Here is a 15,790-nt window from a genome sequence, read left to right as displayed (position 1 = left end):
GGTTGGGTGGTGGAGGATCATGAATGTGCTTGTATGAACATAAGGATGAAGCTTGAACAACAAAATCTGAAACTGAAGTTGTATTGTAACGCCCGTGTTTCTGGGCTTGCCATTTTTAGCAATTTAATAGTCTAGGTTAACCTTTGTAACCCCAATTTGAAATAATAAAAATGTATTATTTGTGAATTTGTGAATTATGTGAGTTATGTGTTTATTTGCTTAATTATGTGATATAATTAAATTAAGAATAAAATAAGCGTCAAAATTAAAGTGTGAGATAAGCCTGATATCTTTGCATAAAGTTGTAGTAGCCGAAACGAGGTTTCCGAATATATATAGAATGCCCAAATCTGACTTCGTATGAGGAAGTTATGATTTTCTAAAGTTTCGACTGGGCAGTATGCAGCCCGAATACTCGATTTGAGATCGAGCGGTTTTTAGCCGAAACAATCTAAATGAGAATCGAAGATCTCGTTGTTAGTAGCGAAACGATGAAAAGATAGGCGAGAACGGACGTCAGACGAAGAAGTTATGATTTTATAACGAAGTTTTCCTATCCGGGCCTTCTAAAAATAAATAATAAAAATAAAGTCAAAATTACCCGACGGATTCTAAATGAAAGTTGTAGAGTATGGTCTGACCTTTGCGTGGATATAAAGAACGTCGAAAACGGAGCTCGTATGCGAAAGTTACGCAATTTAGAAGTTCGACGAGTCAATTACGCCCAGCGTACTCAGTCGGATGCAATTTGTCTGACCAATACTCGAGTGCCACAGATCGACGAATGCAGTGACGTCAAAGTACGCCCCGCATAACCAAGTTACGCCCCGTGTAATTTGAGATTACGCCCCGCGTAATCCCAGACCCAGCAGCCTATAAATAGAACTCGAGATCAGCCATTTCCTTGCGATTTTTCTTACTTTCTCTCTAAGTTTTTGCCTTGATTTGCGTTCCAATCATATCCCGAAGCCCCGGTATTATTCTCGAGCCCCGAAGCAAGATCCGAAGCCCCGAGGATCCCGAAGAGCGTTATTCCCGAGCCGAAGCCCTGCCCGCGAGGAGCCCGGTTTTTGTGAAGATCTTCCAGATCTACGGAGAAACACTACTTCTGCAAGCCATAGTGCTGCCCGATCGTCTTCCGATCAAGTGAGTGTATAGTCCCTTTTCAATACACGATATTATACAAGTAATTGTTGAATGTATTTGAGAATACGGGAAGTATTCTATATAAAATATGTGCTATGTGTATATATTTTGCAGTTATATGTGTGAATGTATATTCATTCTCTTCTATCTCATAGATCTGATATATTCTCTATGAAATACGTGTTATGTGTGTATGCCTCATCTGTTATGTGGAATATGTATCGATTAAAGCATGCTATACAGGTTTTTAAACAATGTATAAAAATGTATATTTTTATCTACTAATATGTTGGGTAGAACATGGGTAGATAATTGGTGTGAAATAAACAGATGAGAGGCCTCGGTGTTATTGGTGTTATTCTAGTCATTCAACAGAGTATGGATGACGACCACAGACTATTATAGACTGTCCTGTGGAACACTAGCAGGCTCATTACCTGTAGGTGTTGTGAACGACGTGTTCACCGGTGTACTCTATCCCCCACATGGTTGCCTTTAGGGCACTTATTGTTGAGGAAGCCCCTCTGCAGTAATGTCCGTCCCGATGAAAATCCTGAATTAGGTTCCTTATAATAGAAGTTATTTTAGGGACGTAAAGTGAGGATAACGGGAATGGGTAATCGGGTTTTATTGTGGATTGGTGAAATTAAATATGATTATTTATTGTGGGTTGAAAACCCTATATGCTCACCATGCTCCCAAGCCTGACCCACTCAGTTTATTTGTATTACAGGAAGTGGCGCAAAAGCTTAAGATGAGCGAATCATCAAGTTGTTTTGTTTACAAGTCTGTATATGTATATATTTGTTGAATGACTTGTAATGTTATCGTTTATGCTTTATGATCTGTATCGGAACATGACTTCCCGACTTTTGATTATGAAATGAAATCATATTTCTATATGAAATGTTTTGATAAATATCTATTTTATCATGTTTTGTTTTTGGGAACAAATTCCGCATCTCTTTTAAAATTAAAAAGGATTTACTCTGAAAATGTTTAAAAAGCATAAATGAAATCGGTCTTTTCTGGCCGAGATTTTGGGGATGTCACATGTATCTAGCTATTAGTTGGTTCCTGTTTGTGTCAATTCTAGTGTACAAAGTATAGGATAAGCTGTTAGACCAAAGTTGGATGTATCAGTTTAAATGTTAATGAAAATTGGGTGTTTTTTTTGGATGTATCAGTTTAAATGTTAATGAAAATTGAGTGATTTTTTAGTAATTGCCAAACATGTATTCAGACCAAATTTGGATGTATCAGTTTGCATGTATTCAGACTAAAGTTGGTAATTGCCAAACATGTATTCAGACCAAAGTATTCTTACCAAAACAACAATTTATGTCATATCATTAAGTCATCAAACCATTACAAACATGCATCCATACATTAACAACCTAATTAATCATTAAGTCATTCAAACCATTACAAACATTAAGTCATCAAACCATTACAACTATCAAAGTTAAAGAAGTAGCACAACATTAGTTCAAACTGAAATTACAGACCCAAAATACATGAAATAACATTGTTTCAAGTACATCAAAAGCATTAGCATTCAAAAGACAAGAAAGTAATACACAAACACTAAACCATCAGACTTTTCCCCTTGTTCACAACACCTGAGTTCTATCCCACACAAGCATTTTGTCCCACATCACTACCACTGGCCTGTGATCCTCCCACTGCCTGCCCCTTTCAGCTCCTTCCATTATGCCCAATATTTCCACACTTTGAACATCTAACTGTTCTGGTCCCGGTAGCACTATCATCTTCAGTAGCACTATCCTCACTATCAGTTGAATCTCCACTACCCTCACTATCACTAGATCCACCTAGGGCTTCACTAAAGGTTTCCATAATAGGGGGTTCCATGTTTGGTTCTCTCACAGATTCAACTTCAATAGGGAATTCCATTCTAGGGGGTGAACTATGTGCAACATCAATATGACTAGGGGATTCCATGTTAGGTTCCATTGTAGGGGTTTGCATTCTTGGTTCTAAAACAGGGGGTTCAATTGTGGTTGTGTCGATCCATTCAAGACACAACCTTCTAGAACAAGAAGAGGGTTCAACAATCTCTTCAATATGAGTTTTTGAAGGGTTAGGAGACATAGCATATGTATGCAAGTTGGTACGCCAAAATTCTATATACACATCTAAAAGCTTGTGTGAAGCAACGTAGGACCTTAAGTGGTTGACATCTTGATCACTACCCAACACAAACAACCCAAAATCTAAATCCCCTAACGGTCGTTTAAAATGATAATACATAACCTTACCTTCTTCAACGCAACCCAACTCTTCCATCATATCATCAATGTCGTGAACAGAGAACAAATCACCGTCGATCAAGTCCACAAATTTTTGTTGTCCCTTGATGTATTTTCTCCCAGGAAATTTGGTAAACTCTACTCCATAGTGCAACCGTATACTAAAAACAGTTGGATTCCCACCTTCACAAGAAAAAAAAACAACAATATTTTCAAAATCAGAGACAAAGTGATCAAGAACAGAGCATAAAATAGTTGGCTTTCCTTACCGTAACTTGCTACCAAATCGATTTCATCCATCTGTGGTCGTATTCGCCACCCACTCATCTTCACTCTTGACGGAAAACTAGGGTTTTTGTGAGACGAGAAAGGTTTTGATCGAGGATTGGGTATGCAACGTTTGGGTGAACTGGATATGGCGCCATACACAGTTGATGATATACACGCGGCATGAAATGACAAAAATACCCCTGCGTGCAGAGCACGTGGGGTACCCAAATGGAGAAATCTAACGTTTAACGACAATAGGGATGAGCGGGTAGTATTCAAATGTCTGAGGGACGCTCCGAGTTAATTTTTAAAAATAGAGACTGAACGTGCAATTTGACACTTGTCCCAAGAACGATTCGTGTAATTTACTCCAACAATTACAACAATAACCCGCTCACTACTTAAATGAGCTGGCAAAAAGATAACCGGCTTGCCCTTTCATTTCTTCGAAAAAGATCAAATAGACCCAATAAAAATAAATTTATTCCCTCCTAAAACAAATAAATAAGTGAAGGGGACTAAATGAACAATTCGAAATACAATAACCGACATGAAACGATGAAATCAAATTCGACAGCGTCTAGCCATCTACCTTTATGATACGACGTTGTTTTGGCAAGCACTAGATAGCGATTGCCGATAGGTAGGCACCTCTCTCGTCTCTTCGCTTTCGAGAGAAATCTCTCGCCATTTTTTCTGCCCGAGTATTGCTTTCATTGCATGCCTACTGAATTTAGGTTTCGTTTTGATTTGATTATCTGAATTGACGAAGGTATGTTGATTTCCATTGTTATTTGGCGTGATTAATGGTTGCCTCTCCTGTTGTTGAAATTGATCGTACTGTTTTTTTTTTTTTTTTTTTTTTTTTTTTTTTTTTTTTTTGTTTTTTTTGTTAAACGCATGTTCTTGAGACGATATGCATATATATCCGCATTTTGTTTTAGTAATTATGAATGTTAATGTTTGAATTAGGGTTTTTTCTGATCAGCGCTTGCTCTGATAATCCGCTTGCTTTTGTATGAGTTCGCTGTTGTTTAGAAGTTTAATATTTCTTTTACTTTGTAGTGTAGTCTGGGAAGGAGGTTTTGAATATGCAATTGGTTTTTCGTTGATTCTTTTGATTTAAAATCATGACATATTTGGTTTATTGTTTTCCCAATACTAGTTTAGCACTAACTTTCCATAGGAACTGCATATTCTGCATAGAGATTCATCAACTCTGAAATCAAAATCAGGGAATGGATTCTTCAAAATGCCAGATCATGACATATCTGATTTATTATTGACATGTGATGTGTCTAATCTGTAAGATGACTGTTGTAGCTTGTAGGTTATACCTTTTTTGAAGTGTGAAACTTTTTTGTTTTAGTAACTTTTATGGCCATGGTTGTTTTCTTGATAGATCATGTCAAATGACCTGGATAATGATGGTGAATACATGGGTGATGAACATGAAGCAGAAGATGTAGAAAACAATATTTGTGATGAGTTACATGGTAGAGATACAGATGGTTCAGACTCGGAAATTGATGAACATGATCATATGGTTCGTGTTATGACCTTCAATGGAAACATAAATTTTTTAAAATGTTAATCAAGTGATTAATAATGCAGAATTATAAGTTGGGAGATACATATGCTGCTCAGGTAAGAAAAGGGAAGGACATTCAAGGTATTCCATGGGAGAGGCTCAGTATTACTAGGGAACAATATAGACAAACTAGGCTAGAACAATACAAGAATTACGAAAATGTCCCTCTATCTGGACAGAGTTCACAGAAGGTACTAATTAATATTTAATTATTCTTCTATGTACATTCATCATCATACTGAATGTTTGGCGATTTTTTTTTTTTTTTTGGGAAACAGCAATGCAAAGATACAAACAAAGGAGGCTCCTTTTATGAATTTAGATCCAATTCAAGATCCGTGAAGTCAACAATTCTTCATTTTCAGGCATGCTGACAAGTCCATTTTGATCTTGAATTATCTGCCTAACTCCTAAGTATATTATTTTTTGGGTTTAATTAATTACATTATGATATGTTTTTTTTTGGGGGGGATTTAGTTGAGGAACCTGGTATGGGCTACATCAAAGCATGATGTGTACTATATGTCCCATTTCTCTGTCCTTCGTTGGTCTTCCTTAACTTGTAAGAAATCATCAGTCCTTAATTTAGCAGGACACGTGGCACCACGTGAGGTGCGTGCTTTTTGTTCCCTTTTAGTTAATTAATTAATTTCTTCTTTTACATTATATTTTATGTTAGGGTAATTAATTAAGTAATTATAATATTACAGAAACACCCTGGAAGTCTTCTGGAGGGATTTACTGAAACTCAAGTTAGTACACTTGCAGTAAAAGATAATTTATTAATTGCTGGTGGATTCCAGGGAGAGCTTATATGCAAGGCAAGTATTATATTATACAATTTTATTTATTTTTGTGTAACATTTTGCTCTGTGAAGATATATATATATATATATATATATATATATATATATATATATATATATATATATATATATATTGATTTACGGGTGCAGTATTTGGATCAACCTGGAGTTTGCTACTGTTCGAGGACAAGTTATGATGATAATGCCATCACTAATGCTGTAGACATTTATACCACTCCTAGGTTGGCTTGATATCAATTTTGTTTATTTAACAAATTTAAAAAATAATAATAAAAATTCGCGTGAGTTTATCTATCTTTTGATTGTTTTGCAGTGGTGCAGTTCATTTTGCAGCCTCGAATAATGATTGTGGGGTCCGGGATTTTGATATGGAAAAGTTTGAGATGTCTAAGCACTTCCAGTTTCCTTGGCCTGTGAATGTATACACTCTCTTTTCCTCCCTTTGTTTTGTACCTTTTTCTATCTACTACTATTAGGAAAGGAATCGGAATCGTTCATTCCACTGGAATTTGATTCCGTTGGTTTTGTTGGTATAAAAAATTATTTCTATTCCAAACAATATCATTGACCATAATTATACATTCCATTCCATCTAACCAAATAGTGGATAGAAACTTTTGATTCCAATGTGATAAACTTGAAACTTGATTTATGCATGCAGCATACATCAGTCAGCCCTGATGGCAAGCTTTTTGTAATCGTGGGAGACAATCCTGAAGGAATTTTGTTCGATTCCACCTCCGGAAAGGCAAGTTTTTTACTTTTCAACATATTCTTACATCTTTTTTTTTTTTTTTTCCATTAGAGTAAATTACACTTTGGTCCTTTAAGTATATCTGATTTTTGGAATAGGGACCAAAATTGCAAGAGAAGACTTGTTGGAACCAAAACTTTGAAAAAACCAGCTATACTCGAGGGACCAAAAATGTAAAATTTGACCTTTTTGTTTTCTTTGCAGAGGGTTGCAGCTTTGAAAGGACACCTGGATTTCTCATTTGCGTCAGCATGGCATCCAGACGGCAACACATTTGCCACAGGCAACCAAGACAAAACATGTCGGGTGTGGGATGTCCGACACCTGTCCGAATCAATAACCACTCTCAAGGCCAACTTGGGGGCAATTCGGTCAATTCGCTACTCATCCGATGGCCAATTCATGGCTATGGCCGAACCGGCTGATTTTGTCCATGTTTTTGATGTCAAAAATGGATACCAAAAACAACAAGAAATCGACTTTTTTGGTGAAATATCGGGCGCGTGTTTTAGTCCCGACACCGAATCGCTTTTTATTGGCGTGTGGGACCGGACCTACGGGAGTCTTCTAGAATACGGAAGAAAGCGTAACTACTCTTATCTTGATTGTTTAATTTGATTTTGAGTGCTGCTGCATGGAAAAATGGTTGGATAACCAAAAACATAGATATATGTACACAGGGATACTAGGTAGGTAGACACATTGGCAATGGCTTATAAATATATACGTCATGGTTTCATTGTTTTTAGTAAATATCAAATAATTATTTACATATTTTATTCCTTAATATTTGATGTTAATATGACTTGTAAATCAAATGTGAGGGTTTTATGTATAGTAGTTTAGACACAAACAATAATACTACAATAATTAATAGATAAAGGGAGTTAAGAGGTAGGCAGTCGAAACTGTTTCTGAATATCTAACGATACATATGGTATACAAACTTTGGAAAAAGACTATTTTAAACATTTCAGGAAAAAGCTTTGAAAAGAGTAGTCATCATAAGTCCTGCTCCTGGATCTCAAATTCTCAATTATTTATTTGAAATAGGTCAAACAAAATTGGATTTAAGTGTTTGGCTTCCTGAGGAATGTTTGTTTTAATCTTGGAAAAAAAATCATTTTTTACACATGGAAAATAAAATTTAAAAATAGGCTACTTGAGGCGAACATGGAACCTTACAAGAGCGGAGCATCTTGTTAAGTTTAGTGGAGCCATGAACAATATGTTTAAGTCTTTTATATGGTTTAGGAGCTGAAATAACATTTAACCAACTTTGTCTTGTTTGGTGTGCTCCTTATCCGGATGCAACACAATGGCTTATTAACAATCCAATTAAGTATTAGTTTTTTAGGCCGTGGAATATGGTGGACAGGCCAAACAACTACACCTCACCACATCTCATTTAAAATGTGGTCAACCTCACCACCATCTTCTTCCACACCATTAGTTGGTGTACTTGCAATGAGAAGAAGTGAAAGGAACAAAGAATAAAGAAGAAGAGAGGAGCATAAAAGAAGAGTTGCATGACTGTGGTCTTTCGTGATATACACCACATGAGGCCATGATCATGGCTCCGGATCATCAACGTAAAATTTTTGGGATGATGTGTATGGTCGTTGTCTTTCTCCAACTGATCACCACGAGACCTTGTGCTATGTATATATCCTATGGCCTAAAGTTCACCAAACTTGTCTTGTTTTGTGTGCTCCTTATCGGAAGGTTCCTTTAAACGTGGTCACATGCTCATTCCGTCTTAAAAATACACACGTTAACATATGGTAACGGAGACATTGAAAATAAAATTTCTGAATAATAAAAAAAGATGTTTCATGATATTTTTTCTTTCCCAAAAGCAATCATTTTTGCGATCTAGAAGGAAGTATGAAGATCAGAGGCAGACACTAGGGGAGCCCGGGGTGTCCCGGGCCACTGCTCTGATTCCAACAATTAGTGTAATTTATTTATTTTTTCAATTAGGTGCAACGTTTTGAAATATCAGTGTCACTATTAATTTAGATTTGTTCGGAAATTTTTTTTGGTGCCACCACTACTCAAACTTTCTGCGTCCACCACTGATGAAGATATTTAGATGTTATGTGGAATTTGCTCTTTAGATACTGGAAATAAGCTATCATTTTATGATATATATATAAGGAGTTTGATTTTTTCGAAAGGCATGATATCTATCATATATTAGAGTTTTGAGACTTGATACCAAGATAATGGAGTAGCCTAAGTCCATTTATTCATGACATATTAGTTCCATCATAGAGTGCCGTTGTTAAGCAATAGATAACTAAATTCAATAAGAAATCTTTCTTATAACAAATTCTTATATTTTAAAGATAATACAAAATAAAACATGTCTGAGGGGTTTTGTTTACAAGTTGCGAATAGCAGAAATTAGCTTGAATTGGATTAAAAATGGGAATTATTTCCGATTGATTTGTTTCCTTAGGCGATGTGATTGAGGCTCGATTTCAAGTTTATCTGTTAAACCCATGGTTATAAATAATCTTTTAGGAGATATCGAACCAAAATCCTAAAACACTTGGAAAACTTGTGAGAGTTTGATCGAGAATATATCAAGTTTAAGGTACAAATTCGACCTAAATTCTAAAACTCTTCATTGAAATTTGAAAGAATTATTTTAGTTATTAAAAGTTGTTTCTAAGTAGATTGATTGATCGAGTCAATTGAGGTATTGTATCTAAATAGAGGTCGATTTGTTTTAGGTTTGATCATAAAATTCATCTACATACGTTCTATAAATGTAGATGAATCTTAATGAAGAATATCAAAAATCAAACGTTTTTTAGTTGATTTCAACATAAATATACTTGTGACAAAGGAAAAAAATAGTTACAAAAATAGGACCCGATTTAGGATTTGAACCCTACGTGAATCGAACACGCAACCTTCTGATCTGGAGTCAGACGCGCTACCATTGCGCCAAGGATCCTTGGTGATAGTTCCTCCTAATATAATTATATATACAAAGACCGTTCGACGAATGTTTCCGTATTTTGTCTGTTTTTTGAGCGACATAATTTGAGTTAAAAATTTTGATTTTGCAGATGATGCAAAAAATCCGATATTATTTTCCATGTGCTGCTGATGATGATATACCCACATGTTACATGTGTGGAGCATCTTTTCAATACACAAAGCACTTTTACCAACATTTGAAGAGTCACACTGATCGTGATTGGCTGGAAATTCTCCCATTAGAACTTGATAAATCAATAGTAATTGTCTGTCGTAGTCTTCTCCAGGTTTCATCGAAAGACTAGTTTAGATCAGAACAACAATGGCAATAATAGTGATAGTGCCATATTGATAGTGATTAAGGCAACTGATTATAACAACAAAAAAATGATTTGATTTGAACCTATTTACAAGTTGTTTATGTTATATGCCATCCATTCAATTTTCTTTCATGGGGTGTTGATCATATATCATTCATTTACAATGCCTACTATTTTGGGTTTTTTATTTAGACGCCATTTTGAATTTTTTTGTTGTTGTTAAAAAAGGTAAAGGGTTATTTGATTGCAACTACTTGATAGTTGTTGATTGAATTTGATCTAAGTTGATAGTTGTTGATTGAATTTGATCTAAGTGAATCAAACCGGTCAGTCTAGGATCTAGAATCTGACTGAATAAAAGGCATTTCAGAGAAGTCAAAACCGAAAACCGAGTAAAAGACTTAATGATCAAACAATTTGAATCTAATCGATTGATATTCAACTCAATAATAAGCATATCAAACAACCCTTAAAATCATATTCAAAAAATTTCATTCACTTTAAAAATGATTTTACAACACTTTATGATAAGTCTGAAACAAAAATTACCAAACAAAACTGAAACATTAATAACAGCTAAAAAAAGTCATATTACAAACAAAAGATCACCCCCTGATATATATATATATATATATATATATATATATATATATATATATATATATATATATATATATATATATATATATATATATATATATATATATATATATATATATATATATATATATATAGTCTATCAATATCTAAACAAAGTGGAAATTTAATTTTAACTAATTATGTAGGTATAACCTTATTTTGGGATGAAAACTGCAAAACAAACACATACACACCAACAAGAAGCAAAAACAACTGAATCATAAAACACAAACCATATCTCCATACCCTATTTTTCAATTTCCATGCTTCTTCAACTTGTACCTTTTCTTCTACTTCTAGCTTCTTTTGTTGTACCATAAGATTATTGATTTGATCCATGTGACCCTCCTTCAAGTTTTGGATTGTTTTTAAGATGACTAGATATTCCAGCTCAGCTGCGATTCCTTGCATCAATAGTTCTTCATAATCTTTCTTTATGTCTCCAAGATTCAAGATCGATTCAAGCTCAAAGATCTTTGCGTTCTTGAGCTCGATCATAACCCGAGCCTCCTCAATCTTAATGTTACTGGATTGGAAGGACTCGTCAGAGGAGAATGTTTCTTCTTTACCAACATCCCTCAATTTCTGGACTTCTGTAAACAATAACAATTATGATGATGAAGATGAAGATGAAGATGAAGATGAAGATGAAGATGAAGATGGAGTTTAATTGTGAATGATGATTAGAGGAAAAGTTACATTACCTCTTTCAAGTGCTTCTTGAGCCAAATGGAGTGGAATGATAGAATCTACCAGAGTGTCATGATCACCATTAATTTTTTCTTCCTTGACTTCCCAAGAGTTCTCAGCTGCTAAATCTTCATGTGAAACATCTTCAGAATCAGCTTCGTTTTTGTTGAATGCAGTTTGAGTTTGTCTGTCACCATTTTCAGCATCATCACTGTAATCTTCCTCATAGTTACCCAACCTGACATTCTTTCTACCATTGCTTGTTACAGAGTTAGAACCCTGTGTGAATACAAAGTTTGAGCTTCTGGAGTCAGATTCCATACTGGAAATGGAGTTTTCCTTCTTGAGTTTGAATCCTCTTGGCTTCTTGGTTTGATTTTGATTTTTCTCCGGTTGATCACCAGGTTGTACTGATATACCACCTGAATTCTTCCCATTCGAGCTCTTCATACCTGCTACAGGAAACCTGTGGTTAGGTTTTGGAGCACTAGCGGCTGTGGAAGATCTGCTGTTTTGATCCTCGCTGTTGTCGGAATCTGCCCTAGAAGCAAAATCAGATCCACGTCCTAAATCTCCGTAAAGCAGATTATGATCTAAAGGATTATCGTGAGCATGTGACATAGCGTTTGTTGATGAACTAGATCCTTCACTCCTTTGTTTCATGGCGTTTGGTAAACCAATCATACCTCTCTTCCGATTGCTATCTAAACTACTATTCGTTTCCTTGCCAGCTTCTCTAGGAATCCTCCGCCATTTCCGTAATCCTCGCCCTTTCGTGGCCGGCGACGGCGACGATCCTATCGAGCCTCCCGGCAATATCTCTGTTGTGTTCGCTACAGTACCTTCGGCTTTAATGACATCCACGATTTCAGCATCATAATTCCCATTATCTTTCAGTTCGGTATCAATTTCACCGTTTTTTTCCAACCCTTCGGTCTCTATCAATTCATTATCCTCCACTGAACGCTCGCTCCCGAAATCCATAACTAAAATATACTGCTCGTGTATGAATTTCAAACGAAGGTAACAAAAGAGCTGACACCGGACTCCCGAACTCAAATCCAGATCAAATTACGGAAACCAAATCTCGAAAAAGGATCTATATAAATTGAATTCAGGATTTCCAATTGGATATTGACTGGATTCAGTTCAATACTATCTACCTTAGATTGTTACCTCAAAGACGTTCAATTCGTAATTGGTGTGTTGGAAGTGGATCAATCGAAGATAAAGAAAAAAACGTATTAACAACGTACCTTAGACGCCATAGATGATAGAAGAGAGCTTCGATTAGAGAAAATATAGTGATGGTTGATCGGATTGAAGAAACAGGAAACCCTAGATTAGAGAAGGATATGAAACTTTATAGCGATGAGACTTATGAAAAAGTAAGTGTTTTGGAGAGGTACAGGTACTACAGTACAGACGAGCCACATGGAGGGCACAGTGACGAAAGAGGGCGATAAAAGATAAAAGTCTTATTCCCTTTAAAACCCGGTTAAAATATGGGTCATGATCGGAACCATTATAAAATATCGAGTAAAATACAGCTTAGGTCCTTGAGGTTTGCATAAAAAATCACTTTTGGATTTTATCATGGTCCTTATTTCACTGTTTGGTATTACCATCGGTTTTTGGGATTGTTACCATATGTTAGGGTCCGTTATTATCAATGTAAAAAGACTAAAATTCCCCAAGCTATATTTGATAACCTTTGGCTCCATTTCTGTTAAATTAAAAATAAATGTCTTAAAAATAAAGTTCGTCGTATTTTGTTGTGCCTCAACAGCCGATTGATGGAGGTGGAACCCTCCTAGCATCTCCACCCCCGACCTCGATGGTTGGAAAAGTATTGTCGAAGCTGGATTAGCAATAGGCAGACACATTGGGTGTGGGAGGTGGCTAAAGCGACAAATTGGAATCATCTTAAGAACAAATTGTTCGAGAATGCTCTTGCAAAGTTTGATAAAGATACCCCTTATTGGTGGAAGAGGGTGTCGGAGATGCATCTGGGGTATACAATTATGTGGAAATATATGGAATTGAAAGATGATGTGATCAGTAGTGAAGCAGGGCTATATCCCAAGTATGGGTATAATAATAACATGTGTGCCTTCACTTTGGAATGGGGCAATAATCATGGTTTTGATACAACCAGATCTCCACCTTATGGGGCAGTAATCTTGGTTTTGATACATCATGAATTAACCTTTTCCTCATAAGTATTGTCTCGAGGTTTTCACCCTCGAGGCCATCGATCGACATTTTCAAAACTTGCATACCGTTTACCACATGTTGCCCCCGAAGTAATTTTTGTTCTTCGTGCCTCAAAACTACCTTTTTTTTGTAGGGCAAGATGTTCGTCAAATTGTTCCTATATATACCCAAGTCCTTTAATGCGCTTTCCTTTTCTTTATTCTTTGAAGAATATGTAGCTCGCTTCGCTTTATTAGGCTAGCAAGCGGTTCATCGATATCTGTCACACCCCAGGCCGAGGCGGCGGAACACATCGGGCCATATTACTAAGTTCATGGATCACAGTGTAACGCTCGATCCAAGTATTATTCATTTTTGGTCCCTTATATATTAGGTTGTTGCTTTTTGGCCTTGTTTTGCAAGTTTGAAGGGGAAGAGGGGCTATTTCCATCAAGTTTGGACTTTTGTAAGCGGAGCTCGAATGCGAGGTGTTCCCTTGGGGAGCGTATGACATTCACACGTGGAGCTCAACCCCTAATTTTTAGGGTGGCATATTTAAACACCTTAAGTCCCAAGTGTTGGTCTCATTTCCAGCCTGCATAGTCTCCAAAATCTCGAAACCCTAGAGCCTCCAAGAGTGTTGTGAGCTCATTGTGTGTGTTTTGGTGTATGTTTGAAGCCCATTCAAGGAAGAGAAGCTTTGTGCAAGGTGGTGGTTCAAGTAGGAGCTTATAGATCTTGGTTCTCTACTCCATTTCCAATTCATTTGAGGTATAAAGCTCTAACCTTGCTCATTAGGAGCTTAGATCTAAGCCTTAATAAAATTTAGTCCCCTTTTGGCCCCTTAGTGAGGTCTATTAGTTTGTGATCACTCCACACGCTTTGAGTTGCTCCTCTTGGTCTTTCTGAGGTTCTAGACTCATAAAGTTTGCATCTTTAGAGATATATAAGTCCCATGCAGGAGATTAAGCCCTTTTATGGAAGTTGAATGCTATAAATAATGTGACTTATGAGCATTTGATCTGGCATGCGGAATTAAAAAACACACAAAGAACACGGTGATTTGGGTATTTAGGAGACGTATTCGATCATGAAAGGTGTTACAAAAAAGTATAAGCTAGATCTAGACAAATAAATAGCTCACACTAACACTCTCAATGTTAGATCTCTCAAGCACACCTTTATAAGTGGTATGGAACCCACCTTATATAGAGGTGTTTGCATCTCTCTCTCTCTCTCTCTCTCTATTTTTCATGTCACAAGGCTACTCTACCACATGAAGTGGGTCTACATGAGTCAAACCACAACAAAGTCATACATGGATAACTTTGCATCCCAACATTCTCCCCTCAAAGTTAGGAATGAATGACCTACTTCAAATCTTCCAAAATTGAGCAACTCCACGAACCAAGCCTCAAGCGTGACACATGTAAAAATGAACTTCAAATCTTCAATTCTTCAATGACCTTCCAATCCGGGTTCTAGAGTGTGAGATCATACAAACCGAGCATTAAAAGGTAATTAGGAGTTTCCAAATCTCCACAATATCACCCAAAAGCTGAGCATAAAAGTAAACCCCAAAAATCTTCAATAAGTCCAAATCCGTCATGAACTAATCACTTTCGAATCTCCAATTGAATCACTTCATAAACTTCGTTGCTCAATGTCACTTCGATCTTCAAGTACGCATAATATGAAAAATTCAACTTTCGAATTCCCATATTTAATTCTTTCTTCTTTTTTATAATAAAAAAATGATTACAAAACCAAAACGGAATAAGAAAGCACTCAAATTTGGAAATTTTCTATCTAAATCTCCCCCTTAACACATGGCATAAACATTTGCAAAAATCCAGAAAATCTAAAAAATCTTCAATTTTCATATTCGTTCATGGACCGCCTTTGATAAAATTTCACAAATTATGGTAGAAATTGTCAATTTCGAAATTCTGCAGTGACCCGGTGTGCCCAAAACAACCTAAAATGCGAAACACTCCCCCAATTGCGAAATTGGGCATAAAGTGTTACTTCGCATTAACTGCAGGGTCCTGTTTCAAAAAATAATCCAATATCTCAGAATTTTCTGCCCA

At 36.1% G+C, this 15,790-nt stretch overlaps 2 protein-coding genes and 1 non-coding gene across 4 annotated transcripts; 1 reads left to right on the top strand and 2 right to left on the bottom strand.

Moving 5' to 3' along the window:
* Positions 1 to 4,234: 4,234 nt before the first annotated feature.
* LOC145062641 (putative WD repeat-containing protein C2A9.03) lies at positions 4,235 to 7,648 on the top strand. 2 transcript variants are annotated; one of them, XM_079010223.1, is made up of 10 exons: positions 4,235 to 4,332; positions 5,092 to 5,235; positions 5,304 to 5,471; positions 5,559 to 5,645; positions 5,758 to 5,892; positions 5,991 to 6,101; positions 6,237 to 6,328; positions 6,421 to 6,526; positions 6,769 to 6,855; positions 7,066 to 7,648. In XM_079010223.1, exons 2-10 carry the CDS (start codon positions 5,095 to 5,097, stop codon positions 7,477 to 7,479), a joined length of 1,341 nt encoding a protein of 446 aa, XP_078866349.1. In that variant the 5' UTR covers positions 4,235 to 4,332; positions 5,092 to 5,094; the 3' UTR covers positions 7,480 to 7,648. The 2 variants fall into 2 exon arrangements, with proteins under 2 accessions (XP_078866349.1, XP_078866347.1); XM_079010221.1 differs by having other exon boundaries at positions 4,326 to 4,461.
* Positions 7,649 to 9,757: 2,109 nt separating this feature from the next.
* Positions 9,758 to 9,829, bottom strand: TRNAW-CCA (transfer RNA tryptophan (anticodon CCA)). The gene has a single exon. It is a non-coding gene; the product is annotated as a tRNA-Trp (tRNA).
* A 1,091-nt stretch (positions 9,830 to 10,920) lies between these two features.
* LOC145062338 (WPP domain-interacting protein 2-like) lies at positions 10,921 to 12,970 on the bottom strand. Its single transcript, XM_079009955.1, has 3 exons — positions 12,761 to 12,970; positions 11,519 to 12,490; positions 10,921 to 11,407 (listed from the first exon to the last, which is right to left on the bottom strand). The coding sequence occupies exons 2-3, from the start codon at positions 12,486 to 12,488 to the stop codon at positions 10,953 to 10,955; spliced, it is 1,425 nt and encodes a 474-aa protein (XP_078866081.1). The 5' UTR covers positions 12,489 to 12,490; positions 12,761 to 12,970; the 3' UTR covers positions 10,921 to 10,952.
* Positions 12,971 to 15,790: the final 2,820 nt, after the last annotated feature.

The sequence above is a fragment of the Lactuca serriola genome, chromosome 7 (assembly GCF_051521515.1).
Source record: "Lactuca serriola cultivar US96UC23 chromosome 7, Lser_US96UC23_V15, whole genome shotgun sequence".
Classification (NCBI taxonomy): Eukaryota; Viridiplantae; Streptophyta; class Magnoliopsida; order Asterales; family Asteraceae; genus Lactuca; species Lactuca serriola.
Note: the sequence above shows the minus strand (reverse complement) of the source record. Positions and strands in the feature narration are given on the sequence as shown.